This window comes from Rhincodon typus, chromosome 41 (genome assembly GCF_021869965.1).
Source record: "Rhincodon typus isolate 14 chromosome 41, sRhiTyp1.1, whole genome shotgun sequence".
Taxonomy (NCBI): domain Eukaryota; kingdom Metazoa; phylum Chordata; class Chondrichthyes; order Orectolobiformes; family Rhincodontidae; genus Rhincodon; species Rhincodon typus.
The window spans coordinates 8,863,335-8,879,030 of record NC_063372.1 but is presented as its reverse complement, the minus strand read 5'-3'; the positions used below and the strand labels follow the sequence as shown (position 1 = coordinate 8,879,030).

Genomic DNA, 15,696 nt, shown 5'->3' with positions numbered 1-15,696 from the left:
TCTCGTTCCAGTCAGTGCCAATTCGTACAAAGTTCTGACTGAGGGAGGTCTTCCTGTCCCGACCTGAGAATAATGATTTGGTCCTTCACCACCACCCCATTGATCTGGCACATTGTTCGAGATCTGGAACATGAATGATTATTGGCTGAAAATGTCGACCAGATTAATCAGGTTTTGAAACTGAAAACAGAAGACTCTGGCAGTGAACAACTGCTCAATCAGCGGCTGGGGGAAAAGAAAACGGGTGCGCATTCAGATTGCAACTTTCCAGCCCAGAATCCCCATGCTCCCCTCTTCAAACATGAACCTGCCATTTGTCTTGACAGAAAGTGCTAAGCGTTTACCGTCGCTTTTTATGTCTACTTACTGCTGGGTAGGTTTCTGATGGTAAAACGAGCAACAACACGCAGTTTAAGCTGAAGTGACACTCCTGGCTTCTCAGCAAAGTCAAACCTGAATGTCCTCAGAACAAGGTTATTAACTGAGAGTTCACAAACAACAAGCAAGAAAATGACCCCTCAGCTCAGGGCGGCCATTTTCACACATTTTACAACAGCTTATCTACCTTATTTTAAGGGCCAGCTTGCTTTGTTTCCCAGAAACGTTGTCTGGTTGAATGAGTAAAAGGTCCCTTACAAACAACCCAATGCCAACCCATTTCACTAACCCCAGACAGAGCTTAATAAAACACAAGAGGTGCTTACCTAGGGCTGGATCTGCACACTCTCTGTACTGTTCCGGTGTACAATATGGAGCATCACCTAAATACAGAGGAGAAAGTTAGCAGTCAGGAAACTTATACTCATTAACAAATGTCTCCTAATGAGGCCATTTACATCCATGAAATTCGAATGATTGCAATCATGTTTCACGCTGAAAATGTCCTTGAAGGAACCTTTTGAGGAAAATCGCTTTCGACTTACAAGACTAGACGAAATAAGCACACAGTATGTAAGTACAATCGTGTCAGGAGCAAGAGAAGCTGATTAGAATCCATCAGGCCTGTTCCCTTCGACTCTTTGCCTAACATTCCCATGATGCACCATTCACCGCCCTCACCAGCCACCGCACCCCCCCCCCCCCCATCCCCCCAACTCAACCCGTGCAGGTTGTTCCACGCCTCTGCTCGTGCACAGTGCATACATCTGACCATCTCTAATGGTTATGACTGGATTCTCAAAGAGAGAAAAACAGCACCGCAAATTCAGAGGCAAAAGAGACGCGAAAAAAAAAATGAAGAGGCTAGAAATGACCTCGGCCAAAATTAGTTGGGAAACACTTAACGTGCTCCTGCTCTGCCTCCAATTTCAATGTGAGAACAGGAGGAGTCACTTCAACCTATCCTGTCACTCAATTCAATCATGCAGATGATGACTACAATTTCTAGACAAATAGAATTCAAAAGCCGGCTTTGCTCAACCTATACTTGGAGCACTGTTCTGGTTTCTCCATTTTGAAAAGGAAATGGAGAATGTATGATAAGTGATTTACAGGGCTAGAACAGAATGGAGATGGGACATCAATCAGGAAAGACGAGGTTAGAACTCTTTTCTCTACAAAAGAGGAGCCTTAGGGATGGTCAGATTGAGGTGTTAAAATCATGAAGGTGTTGCTGGACAGCCCAAAACTGATACAAGATAATCGCAAATAAATCCAGTACAAAACTCAGGAGAAACTTTATGCAGAGAAAGGTTAGAATGTGGAAGGTTAGAGTGGTTGAAGAGAATAGCATAGATGTTATGCCTTCTAATTATCTTCTGATTCTCCCACATCAAAAATTTAAAGCTGAAGAGCTCTCTGTCTTTCATCCAACTTGCCATGGTGCTGGCTCGAAGATTGTCCCAGTCAGTGTCATGTTAGACATTGTCTGATTCTCTAGCGCAACTGTGAATGTTTTATGTGACTTATTATAATGGATGGGTCTCAATTAAAGTAGTAGGTAGAGAAATGTCCTAGAAATATAATATGTTTGCTGATGCTCACCAACCAGCCTAAGAGCAGAACCTATATAAAAAAATTTCAAGGGGTAATGAGGATACAAAATGAGTAAGAAAAACTGAAGAAAATATGTGAGAGGCAAACACAACATCAAAGTACGAGAGAGACGAAGTAAAAGATGCTGGACAGGATGGAAACACAATCTGGGTGTGTGTACAGGAACAGAGAGGGCAGACTTACACAAGGAAGCAGACGGAAACAGTGAGGCTAAGAGCCTGAGAAAGCATCATGACAGGAGGAGAACGTATCTGCAAAACGTACAGAGGCATGTGGCCCAATGCTGTTTCTCAATGCTGAGAATGGGGATAAGGATCAGAATTCTGTGCAGGTATGTCCTTGCTATATCTCTGTCTACCTTGCGCCAACAGGGAATGTCTGGGCAAGAAGCTCAGGTCCAAAGGAGGGAGATCTTCCAGAAAATGTAATATTTAAATAGATTTCTTGAGCATATGCGCAAATTTCAACATTCATACTGGGGATGGGGAGATGTTCAATGTTCCCTGCATTTGTAGGGCAGTTGCCATTTTTGATCTGATCTTTGGAAGCAGCAGAGGTACGATACTGTTCCAACTTTTTATTGAACTATATATTTTGGTTTTAGGTTTCCAGTTGGCACACTGTACCATGGGTATGACTATGGGAACATTATGTGGAAGAAGTAAAGGATGGCATGCAGGTGAGGGATCCCACTCCCTGTTGCCCTGGAAACCGGATCGATAGGCACAGTTGCAATTATGCGGGTTTGTCTGACAATTCTTGAGACAATGCTGGAGTGACCAGGGAGTGCTCGACAATGCAGCCCAGCATCCAGAGGAGAAGGCTGGCTAACTCTAGTTAGCAGGTTCCAGAAGGCTCCAGCTCCTGAAGGCCACATATGGCCTGCCAGTGTATGATGCCAGGCTCTCATTGACAAAACCTTGTCTAAGATTTACTACTCACCCATCTTGTCAATAGCCTTTTAACTATTCATGCTGTCAACAAAACAGCTTTCGTTGCTTTGGCCTTAACTGTACATATACTGCTGAGAAATCCATTCTGATCACCAGAGAATATTTTATTAAACATCACACCAAGAACACACTCCGGACAAATGCCGCACATTGGTAAACCACATTTAATTACTGAAAACTAATGAGTGATTTGTCCCACTCAAATGGATGGCAGGTAGAAGTAGGACAGTGGTGTAGCTCAACTGCGATCTCTGCTGATTTGGTGCAGGGATCCTGTTGAGGGTAGTGAATTTACCCTGATGTGGCATGTATGTTCTGGATCCTATCCTCTCATTCCATCTGTATGGTCCCATCATGGCAGGAGTCTCTGAAGCAGCTGCGTGCTACACATCATGGAAGCCCCTTTGGAGTCCCTGTGCCCATGGACATCACTTAGGGTCTCTGCCATGTGTGCCATGCCTTGAGCAGGGTGGCTCAATAGTGCAAAGTGTCATCAACCTGAGGGATCCTATCTTCATCCGCATGAGCGCCAACCATGCCCTGCCACTGAGCACTGCCTCATCATGGCTGGGGGTCAGTGTGCCAACACAACTATTGGCACAGATTGGAAATACAAGGCCCAGCGAGGGTTTTCGCAGTGTAATCCCCAAGCAGCTGGAGGGAAGTCTGATCCAGCCTGGAGCCCAAGGTCTCTACAGCAATATTCTGAACATTCACAAGAGGTGCCAATAACCATAATTTAGGCCCGTGCCTGCGGGCACCACAACAAACATACATGGAGATGCCACCGTTTCAGGCTGGTTGCCAGTTGTGGAAGAATTATTAAAGTGTCAAGAGCAATTAGATGTAGAATGTAGCTAAAGCTTAGAATTAGAGGTTGGAATGATGGGAAAATAGGTCAAGTTGAGAGATATGCAACAAATTGTTGCATATCTGTAGAAAGCTGAGAACCTGTTGTTCAATGTTGACCCAAACCTGAAGACACATTCCGCTTAAAGATAACGTATCAGCAACCACAAGGTGTGGGACCATGATATATGACATGTCATTTGACCTGCCTTAAGGGGATATGATAAACTGTATGAGCTTATCTGCTTGTAACAACTGTCTCCATCTATAACGGCGCGTATAAGTATTGCCTTGTTTTTGTACTCATCGGAGACTACGGACCTGATCTTTTGTCAGCGTAGGCTCCCCGTGATATCACGTAATAAATCCTCTTTACCTCGAAGTCTAAAGCTCCAGTGTGTGACTAAGTTAATATCTTCAACACTAGTTCAGGGAGTCCATCTGTTATTAGTAACGTGTAGAAATGCAGGAATCAGCTGATTTCTTTGCGCTCAGAAAGCATCCTCTTTCAAAAAGCAAAAGCTGTGAGGTTCACAACCTGAACTCAAGGTTCCTACTCATCTCCATGACCACCGACCACTGCACAGCTATGCTCCAGGTTTCAGCTAGCAATAGTCCCCCTTGACCTCAATATTGACGTTTCCCTGGAGTGAATGTACCTGAGTTACTGAGTGTGAGGGGAGGAGTGAGTGATAGTGGAGACTCTCAGGAATTGGGCTTGTCTGAGACACTAACCACTGGGCACTGCTTCCTAGTGCACAGCTCGAGAAAGAGAAGACAAACACAGGCTATAAAAAGTGGTGAGGGTTGAAAATAGCTTACAACATCTGAGATCCCGTGGCATTGCGTGTTCTTCTGTGCCATGTCAGACTGTGACAATACTATGGCTTTAAGAGGTGTACTTTGTGCTGTTTTTTCTATAAGGAAAGGTTGAGACAGAGGTGCCAAACAGTCTGCTTCAAAGCCCATAAAGCTTACAGCTTGTGAGGCCTTGGGTTTGTTTTTTTTCTCAAGTCAGAATAATAGAAACAGCCTAAATGGTTGGAGTCAAGCTCCCAGAGAACCAGGATTTTTAGTTTGAGTTTTTCAATTGTTGCTGGAGTCTTGAAGCTGGGTACATGGCTCCCTGCTACTCTCTCTCTGTCAGAATTTTTCTTCATGTTTCTCTTCCTGAACTGGAGAACTACATGTAAGACAATGTATTTTATTGACTTTGCCTTTGCTGAGGGTGTACTTATGGGATGTTACTACATTGGAACGGTTAATTAGTAGTTAAATAATCAATTCTTTTAAGTTTTCCAATGAAGTTGTTATTCCAATTTCATTTTTCCTTTGTTGTATTTTAACTATAGTGTATGAATAAAGTGTGTTTTGGTCTAAGACTGGTAGTTTGACAAGTCATATTTTATCTGGAATGCAACGCCTGGCACTTGCCTTTCAAATAAGCAAATGTCAGGGTGAGGCTATCTTCTTAATATATTTTGAGGGGGTTTGGTCTGGGCTATAACATAGACCAGGAAGAGTTCAACAAGGAAGTACCAACCGACTGGGCCTGGGGGTAGGGGTGGGAAGAATCTCTAAACTCACTACCCAATGATCTGCCCAGTGGTCTGGCGAGTGCCCACTTGCTCAATGATCTGGAGGGTGACCTCCCTCAAATTGAACCTTGAAGAGCGCTGGGATTGAGGAGGAGGTGGGCGCTGGGCTTGTTTTGTCCTGTGAGAACACCAAACAGCCAATAATGGCCTCGACAATTCGAAGTAAGCGTGAGGTCGCAGCTCGTATTGCATCGTTCAGCTGCCTGGGTTGGAAGGGTTAGTTTTAGGTGAGTCTTTAAAGGGCGTTGGAACTCACCGAGGTGAAGGCTTCTGGTGAGACCTCCTGCTTCGCTCCGTTACGGCACATGGAAATGCTTCAAAGCATTGCGAGTGTGTGCAAAGCAACATTGCTCCCCTGTGTATTTTGCCAACCGACAGCAAATCATGCTGAGAGACCCTAGCTTGGGCCGATTTGTGGAATTGCTGCCGTGTCCGGCACAAATGTTGGGCTCAGTACCTCCTCTTCACTGCAGGCACGGTGCCCCGATACCAAGCTGTGCCAACCGCCTCTGTCGCAGGAAGATTGCCGTTGCAATGCCAGGAAATGCGGGTGCTTTGGATGCAGCATGGATTCCTGCTGCTGGTATTCTCTGGTTGAAAGGTCATCGTTTCCAAACCTTTCGTCCCAAAGCAAAACTACAGCGTCTAAAGAAATGGGCGCAGGCATGCAGAAGGGAGCATGATATTGGCTCAGGCTCTGTGTCAAAGGATCTCCGCCTATTCCACATCCTGCCAGACAGTACGGACTGGGAGCATGCCGTTTTGCTGTGCGTGAACACATGACCCATGACAGACAGGAAAAAAAGGTCCTTCTCACCACTCAGCCTCTTTCCTACGCTGCCAGAGACTATATGATCTCCCAACTGAGGTGCAAAAGCAGATGTGCAAATAAACTCCGGCTCGTTTGGGAAGTCCTCTCAGACTCTTGGCAAAGGGATCTAGTCAGAGAGATCACTTTGGCCTGACAACGCCACGCTTTTTGTACAAGGTGAGCTCTTTCGCAGTCATGTCACAGCTCCAGTTCGCCCTCGGAAGAATGTGCAGCAAACAGCATTCTTACACAATGGTTGCTTACCTGCTAAAGTAGGGGCTGGCCGGAATTTCAAATCCGCTGGATTTCACTAAAGGGGAGAAATCGTCGTCACGTAAAGGCCAATTTGAACAAAGAACACTTCCATTGGGTCTGCGCGAATAGGAGAGTGCCGCTGAGGAATGTGCCTGGTGTTACCAACAAGTGGAAATATCTTCAGAATCTCTTGCTTTAAAGATCTCTGTCAGCAAACCGCACCCACCCCCAATTTCTTGAGGAGAAAGCCCGAGACTGTTCAATCTTTCAGGATCGTCAAACTCTCCATTCTGATATATTTGTTTCTTTTTTGTTATTGATGCTTTTTTTGCATACCTTCAATACAACTGAGGAGCGTGCTAGGGTATATCAGAGGGCAGCTAAGAGTCAACTATGTGCAGAGCTGGATGAACACAGCAGGCCAAGCAGCATCATAGGAGCAGAGAGGCTGACGTTTCGGGCCTAGACCCTTCATCAGAAAAGCTTTTCTGCACCTTGTTGTCTCGGATTCTCCAGCATCTGCAGTTCCTACTATCTCCAAGAGTCAACTATGTTGTTCTGGTTCTGGAGTCACATATAGGCTGGACCAGGTAAGGGCAGCAAACTGTCCTGCTGAAAGGGATCGGTGAGCCTGGTGTGTTTATATCATAACGTGTCGGCTTCATTGTCACTTTTACTGAAAACAACTTTTTAAAATTTTGAAAACCGAAAGAACTGCGGATGCTGTAAATCAGGAACAAAAACAAAGTTGCTGGAGAAGGTCAGCAGCTCTGGCAGCATCTGTGAAGGGAAAAAAAAAACAGACTTAACGTTTCTGAGGAAGGGTCACCGGACCCGAAACGTTAACTCTGTTCTTTCCTTCCCAGTTGCTGCCAGACCTGCTGAACTTCTCCAGCAACTTTGTTTTTGTTTTTAAAAATATGATTTGATTTATTGCTGTCACACGCACCCAGATACAGTGGAAAGTGCTGTTTTGCATGCTCTGCAGGCAGATCGTACTGTACAAAGTGCATTAGGGTAGCGGAACAGAGTGTATTGTTTATAACTCAATAATAAGCCAGTGTGGAATTGGGATCGATAGCTCAGCTCAGGGCCCAATAGGACGCCAAGGGAGTCAACAGTGTGACTCACTCTCAGAGTTGATGGCTAGGAAATGTTATTAGTGGAGGGGAATGGAGGCCAATGGCTTTGATCTTCCCAATATTTAATGGAAGGACATTTCTGTTCCTCCAGTAATGGATCTTGAACAAATGGTCTGACAAACCAGATTTGTCAAAAGGGTTGATACCATGAATGACTTCCCTGTACTTCTCTATAACAGTTCGAGTTATACCTGGCAATAAGGTTCTTCCATTTGAATGTAATTGCTTTGCAATAATAGTTTTCATGGTGATTCACTTGAGGGTCACAGATGCGAAGACTAAATTGATGCTTTTTTGCCTGGATTTTAAAGCCATCACAGCAGGCAGCACGTTTCATTTGGCAAGGCACAAAATCGAACATGATTGACTAGTTTTCACATTAATATTATTATCCTTGAATGACCACAAGTATCTTGCCTTTAAAAATAAAATGCTTCAAGAATATTTTTTCCCTATGGAAGTTGGCTGTCTTTGTGTTTTTTTCCTGTCGGATGTGTCATCAGATGAGTAAAGTAGTGTTGCTTCATCTTTGGACAAGTTGAGAACCTTCATGGACTGTGATGGGGGTCCCTGACTACCCAAACAGCATTTAGTTTGAAAACAAAGGGGACTAAATGGCCTTTATTTGTATTATTCTTACTGCATTGTTCTTGTACCCTTCCATCACTCCTCCTTTAGCCTAAATTCTGCATAGAGTCATAGAGTCATGCAGCATGGAAACAAACCCTTTAGCCCAACTTGTCCTGCTGACCAGGTTTCCTAAACTGCACTAGTCCCAGTTGCCTGTGTTTGACCCATATCCCTCAAAACCTTTCTTAACCATGTACCTGTTCAAATGTCTTTTAAATGTTGTAATTGTACCAGCCTCCACTACTTCCTCTGGCAGCTCATTCCATACATGCACTACCCTCTGTGTGAAAAAGTTGCCCCTGACGTCTCTTTGAAATCTTTCCCCTCTCAACTTAACCCTATGCCCTCTAGTTTTGGACTCCCCCACCTCTGTCCCTCATAACTTTATAAACCTCGATAAGGTCACCCCTCAGCCTCCGAAGCTCCAGGGAAAATTGCCCCAGCCTATTCAGCTTCTCCTTATAACCTAAACCTTCCAGTCTTGGTAACATCCTTGTAAATCTTCTTTGCATCCTTTCCAGTTTAATAACATCCTTCCTATAGCAGGGCAACCAGAATTGTATGCAGTACTCCAAATGTGACCTCACCAATGTCTTGTACAGCCGTAACATGATGTCCCAACTCCTGTACTCAATGATCTATCTGATTTTGTGTAAGTGGACCATAGTGCTTGTAGTTTTGCGCAACTTACTTCTACTCTATGCCCTCCTGCTTTATTGCTTGCCCAGTTTATATTGTGCGGCAGTTTGCACACTTGCCAATCTAAGGGTCATTAGTACCACTGATTGGAGGACATCTTGTCCCAAGGGTGAAAAAAAAATGCATTCCAGAATGAGCAGACTGCGCTGCAAGGTTTGGTGCAGAATGAACCTCCTTCTTCTATGCCCTAATCCTCGAAAAAAAGAGTTGGGCTGCCTTTTCAACACAGCTCTTCAAAGTAGTAATCCGCGTCTCGAGACTGCCAGTCATTCACCGCAAATTGAAACCTCTCTCAGAGAACACAAGGGGTCAGTTAAAGTTGGTGTCTTGCAGTCAAGGGCAATCCTGGTTCAGAAAGAGGGAGCTTTGCTTGCTTATGACAAGCCCAGCTGCAGTGTCAGTAATGCACCTTATATTTGACATTAATGCGCCTCAACTTTATGAAGTGCAGGATTTCCAAAACCTATTATAGATTTAAAGTCTTGTGTCTGGTACTCAAAACCCTGATGCCACATTTCGCACTGTGGCAAGTGCATAACGGGCTTTAGTAGAGAAAAAAAATGAATGAAAGACCGTAACTGATCGCAACCTGAACATTTCCAGCAGGTTAAACGTAGAAACATGGAAAACAGGAGCAGGAATAGGCCATTCAGCCCTTCAGGCCTGCTACCCCATTCAATCTGATCATGGCTGATCATCCAACTCAGACCCCTGTTCCCACTTTCCCCCCCATACCCTTTGATCCCTTTAGCCCTAAGAACTATATCTAACTCCTTCTTGAAAACATTCAATGTTTTGGCCTCACCTGCTTTCTCTGGTGGAGAATTCCACAGGCTCCCCATTCTGGGTGAAAAATTTTCTCATCACCTCTATCCTACCCCATACCTTTAAACAACAACCCCTGGTTCTGGTCATCGGGAACATCCTGCCTGTGTTTATCCTGTCTAGTCCAGTCAGAATTTTATAGTTTGCAAGGGGATCGCCCCTCATTCTCTCAGTTTATAAGGTAGCTGCAATTTTCTGGATTCACCACTAGGGAGCAGTGGCCAAAATAGCACATGCCAAGTTAAAATTATTCATTTAGAGTCATTTAAGGCAGAGAAGGAGGCCTTTCGACTCCTTGAGCCATGTCAGTTGTCCGTGCAATAGGCCAGCCTGCCCTATTTCCCCCTAAATTACCCCCCTAGCCCAGTGCAGCCCTACTGACCCCTGGACATCGCACTTGTGTGAAAGCCACATTTGTTTGAGTCACAGAAAACCTCAGGATTTTGTGTGCAAGGTCAGAGCCAGCAGGTTCAAGGTCATCCTGAACTAAACAGCCATCAGGAGCACTAATTGTTTGCACGCAGTATTATCTGCTGTCATGAACGAAAGTGGGGGAAATAAAGCAACTGTTTGCTCTCTCTGTTGTTGTCAATTCTCTTCTTAATAAGCGTTAAAACATACCACGGAATCTAATCACAGTTGCAGCCAGTTTGACTTGGAAACAGATAATTGAGTCCCGTGGACCAGAAGGAATTATTTTTGGAGGCAGAATTGTTAAGGCAGTTTTGACGGTGACAGATGATGATTTCGAAGATGGAAAATGAGATAAGCTCAAGTCAATGGTCACAATCTGGGCAATAATTCATTTTCTCTCTCTCTGACCAGCTCTGCAAAGCTTATTCTATTTTTCCCCAGCAAATTCACGTGAAAAATGTGTTCGTGTGCAACTCCCTGTTGTCCATTTGTACGGATCCTTCTGGCTAAATTGAGAGTGGGGCTAAAGCTGTCTCGGAACAATGTATAATGAAGGCCTCCACTCTGTGATTAATTCCTTAATTTGCTCCAACAGCGACTAAGCATGTGAACAAGGTAACCACGCTCAGGGAGCTGTGCAAATAAAATGGTTCTGGAATTGATTTCTGAACATGCAAGAGAAAACGGCAGTCTGTCTTACTTAGAGGTGATGGACACAGGAATGAATGGACTGGGAAAAGGTCCACTTGCAGTATGTCTGGTCAGTACCATTTTGAAATACCCTACCTCTCATAATCCTTAATCAAAGGTTTTGTAAGGCAGATCTATTAAATTTGCAGGTCAAGCAAAACGAGAACAATTCCACTGCCGCTAAAACATATTTTAACGAGAGAAACAAGTGTGAGGCTGTTGATTAAGTATTTGCCAATCCTTTCAAGAAACAAGTACTTTTAACATCTCTTACACTGTGGCAGAATTAAAGAAGTCAACACCATGATAAATCTCAGATGAAAATATTTAGGGTGGAATCTTATTGGGGCCAAAACAACAAGAAGTCCAGTGAGGCCTAGCTTGACATCGTGAGCATTTCACTCCATCTTTGATGAGCGGCAAGGAGAGTTACTCTGTAGGCAGCAGTGAGTTGCCAACTGGGGGGGATTACAGTTTCTTAAATGCCTTATTAATGGCCTAACTCACCTCATTAATATTCAGCTTCCTATTTTACCAAACATGCTGAACAAGCAACACGTCAATAAACGCAACATGAAAGTCAGAGCGAGCACCTGGTGGATTCTGCTTACTGCCTGCTCCGAGCCATCTCCATGTTGGACACTGGGCACCAACATCACAGGGCACGCTGCATGGGGCACACACACCCCACAGGCACTGAAATCCGACATGTACCACCCTCCAAGTACCCACACGGCACATTTCCGATCCACTTACAGGACACTTCTGTCCTTCAGTGCTGCCCCTCAGGCTGCCCTGGGAACTCTCATTGTAATGCTGCAGCAAGGGACACTGTGTGCTCAGGGACACAGCCCCAGCTCATGGCCTGCACCAGGCTGGATCTCCGGCCTGTTCACTCGCTCTCTCAGCGCTCCCTCACTCTGAGCCCACCTGGATACTCACAGCATCCCTGCCTTGCCTTGTCCCTCAGCCAGAGATACCAGGCTCACTGGACTGCTGCCTTTCCTTGCCATTTAGTGCAGACACAAAGGCAGGAAGCTTGTCCTGGCTGTCACCAGGTCTCAGTCACATCAAGGGAGACAGCCTTCGCTCAGGGGTGGGGGGAGGGGGCTCCCGGCAGCAAGTCAGGGGCAGCCTCCAATCCCAGTCCAGGAGTTTGGACACGGTCAGTCAGCCACTCAGGACGGTCAGAGTCAGGGCCCTCCCTTCGTAAGGGCTGAGGAGCTGAATGTCAGGCAGCCCACCACCCATCTTCAGCCTTTCTGCCCTGTTGGGGGCTGTTTTCCTCCTGGAGTGAGAGAGGGGCAGGGATTACGGGAGAGTGTTACAGCAGTTACTGTTGGTACAGGTGCCCTCAGTGAGTGAGTGGGCAGCACAGAGGGCATGGAAGGCTAGCAATTTCGGGGATTAGGGTGGGTGACAGTGAGTGAGGCAAGATGTTGCAGCAATAGTGAGAGTGGCAGAGCATGAGGCTGGGTGGGAGGTGGGTACAGGAGCAGAGAGAGACCGAGTATGAGGTATCAGAGAGAAGATGGTTGTACTTACGCTGGCGGAGTGGGGAAGGTCATTGAGCTTCTTCCTACAGCGCTGGGCATTCCTCCAGATGCAGAGACTGCACTGACCCGGGTGGTAACCTCAGACCAGGTTGGCATGGCCTGGTGTCATCGTCTCCGCTACTGGACCAGGGAAAGAGGACGTCCTGAGTCTGCAGCACCCCCTCCAGCGGGACCTCTAGGTCCCTGTCTACAAAGCCCCTGTCTGCCAGGTCTGGGGCAAATCATGAACTGTGCAGGGCATCTCCAGACTGACAGTGCTTGTCTGGGTGCACAACAGGCTTTTCTAAGATGGCGCTGGTGCAAGGGATGCTGGTCTTTGGGCAGATATTCGCTGAGTGGCAAGTTCATCCAGAAACCACACACGGTGAGCTGTGGCTAGAATTGGACAAGTCAGAGGGGTAGTGTTGGTAGTTAATGAGACACAGTTGGTAAGATATAGTGAGAGATTTCTCTGTGCATTGTGGTGCGAATCCCTTGTTAAAAAACACTCACACTTACCCATAAAATGTCAGATTCAGCCCTTGCGTTTTATTCCATTGCAATCAACAATAAGACCTATCCTGTGCTTCTAGTTCTTTGTATAAAAATTCTCAAGTCAAGGTGTTACAGGACTTCTCTGCTGACCTCCCACCCAGGATTGCAGACATTTCCTCAAGGCCAGGCACTGATGTATCAGAGGACGGCTGAGGATGAGACAGAGATCAGTATTGCTGTGCCATAGTGTGAACATGAATGCGAGCCTGCAAACAATTCACTTGCCTCGCAACACAAGACAATGCAAACTGTCCCCAGTGGACTGAGTTCTACCACCTTGTCGGGCAACATCTTTGGCCCTTCGCTAAACACAATGTCATCTTCAGTGCTGACCACTAGCATAGAGGTGGTGAGCATAGTTTTGAGAGTGCTAGAATGACACAGCACAAGAAGGAGGCAGTGCATTCCAGATCACAGCTCACCTGGTAACAATCGACATCCCTCATCTCTTTCAGGAATGTTCCCACTGAAGGTACCACACTCAAAGCCTATTAAAGGCAGCTTTCAAGCTGAAACAAGCTGAAGTCTACGCTAAGGAAGAACTGGGAGCTCTGTTAGCACACAGAAAGGTTTCCACTCACGCAGATCAGTGGCTGCCATTCAGGATGGTGTCTTTTGGTAGCAGGCGCACAGAAACACAGGGGCAGTCGTTGGCTGGCTGTTAAATCACTGCCAGTCCGTTAGCAGTGCCAGTCTTCAGGCAGCTGGCGGAAGGAGAACCCAAAGGCACGCTGGCACAAGGGAGGCACCGTCTGGGGCAGCCACGCAATGTTAGGCGAACAAGTGAGCAACCGAAGGAACCGGCACTGAGAAATCCTCCATTCTGCTTTGCTCACTGGGACCCAGGTTAGCAGCAAGAACAGCCTGGCCCTCTACAATGCGTATGCTCTTAAAGATAAGCAGGAGGCAGAATGGAACACAGACATGCTGGTCGGATGAGAGAGCAGGGCGAGAGGGAATCCCAAATGGAATCTCAACACTGGCGCAGAGCAATTGAGCCGATTGGCTAATTGTGTGGTATATTCTACGGACCACGATGTATAGCATATGGCATTGAACGTACTCTTGTATGAATAATGCTCAACACTCTCGAGATTAAAATCATCGTTCATTTATTTTTAAAAATTTCCCCGTCAAAGTGAGAATTTTGAAAAAAATGACGTGAGAATTGCCAGTAAACCTGAATTCGATTGTGGTTACAAATGCAGTCTTTCCCTGGGCAGAATGGGCCATGTGTTGAGGGGGATTTCAAAGCAAGACATTCACGCACATCTGTTTTACCTGTGGGAGGGGGTGTTACTGGCTGCAATAAAGTAGCGCCTTTTTGTTAGCCTCATCCACTTCAGTGGGCCCGAGTGGTATCCCCTTCAGTGAGTTGGCCTCATCGAATGGTGAATCCCATGCTGCTTACAACACAACGCAATCATTCCACTCCCAGTCGGACTAAAAGGCACAGTCGGGTTGGGGTAAACCCAGGAATATTGCTTCAACAGGTCAAAGGTATCATTGGTTGCTGCAGCACAGAAAGAGGTTGTTTGGCCCATCAAGTATGTGGCGGCTGTTTGAAAGAGCTATCCAATACATTCCAGTACCTTGCTTTTCCCCCTACTGCCTGGCAATTCCTTCCCCCTTCACATATCTGTACAATTCCCCTTTTGCAAGGTACCTTTGAATCTGCTTCCACCATCCTTTCAGGCAATGCATCACAGAACACAACAACTCGCTGCAAAATTCCTCCCCTGAGCTTCACGTCACCCTCTGGTTCATTTGTCAGTTTGCATCAAATGAAAGGCTTGCCAAATCGGGCTCGTGGTATCCCGTCTTGCCTAAGGCGTCTGGTACAGTCGGGCAGAGCTCGTGAGCATTCAGATGGCATCATGCCAACTGCTCCCTCCTCCAGTGATGGCACCACAAGAAGGGCATGCTTCATTCACTCATCCTTTCCTGCGGAATTTGCACCAGGGGCAGAAAATCCCTTCCCCTGCTCCCAGCCCGGCTATCCTGATAACGCTGACTTCATGTGACCTACAATGTTCAGTGCCATCACCAGCTGAGGTGTGTAGACTTGAGATCCTTTCTGTCAATGTTGCTGGAAGGCGCCGTTGAAAATGAGACAGCTGCAATATCTCAGCCCTTGTCACTGCAAAGGGACTCAAAAGGCCTCCATCCATTTATGAAGTCTCTGCTGTTGTGACCTGCCAAAACATTGTCCATTGTACGAACTGGGGAGATTCAATCCATTGGCATCATCATTAGCAGTAACTAATATGCCACTGCCTGTGTTCAGTGTCTGATGTTTTAGTGCAAGCAAGCAAGGAATTAACAAAGCAAATGATACTTTCTCTGCAGTATCTTTATGGTAAAGAATTTTCTCTGGAGGGTGATTGACTTAATTTTTGGGGCAGACTCGAGGAAAGAATTCTGAGACAGCAGAATATTAAAAAAAACATATGGAAGAGTTTGATGCTAATTCGTCGAATGCATGCTGAAAATTAGGTAGAGATGGATTTTATTTCAGTCTTGCTGTCTCTTTCACTCTCTTGGTGTCTCTCCCACACTGTCTGCCTCTTTATACCCCACTTCCTGCCCCTCAGCCTTGATCTCTCCTCCTCCCTCCTCACCTTCCCCTCTGCTTCGATCTCTCCTCCTCCCCCTCTCTGCCTCGATCTCTCCTCCTCCCTCCTCACCTTCCCCTCTGCCTCGATCTCTCCTCCTCCCTCCTCGCCTTCCCCTCTGCCTCGATCT

At 46.1% G+C, this 15,696-nt stretch overlaps 1 protein-coding gene across 1 annotated transcript in view; it reads right to left on the bottom strand.

The window, feature by feature from the left end:
• Positions 1-214: 214 nt before the first annotated feature.
• LOC109924877 (acid-sensing ion channel 1-like) overlaps positions 215-15,696 on the bottom strand; it is a 501,033-nt gene continuing 485,551 nt past the window's right edge. The window contains exons 6-8 of the mRNA XM_048618863.1: positions 705-761; positions 368-481; positions 215-225 (exon numbers count right to left, since the gene is read on the bottom strand). Coding sequence (XP_048474820.1) covers positions 215-225; positions 368-481; positions 705-761 — 182 coding nt within the window. The remainder of the gene's footprint in view (positions 226-367; positions 482-704; positions 762-15,696) is intronic.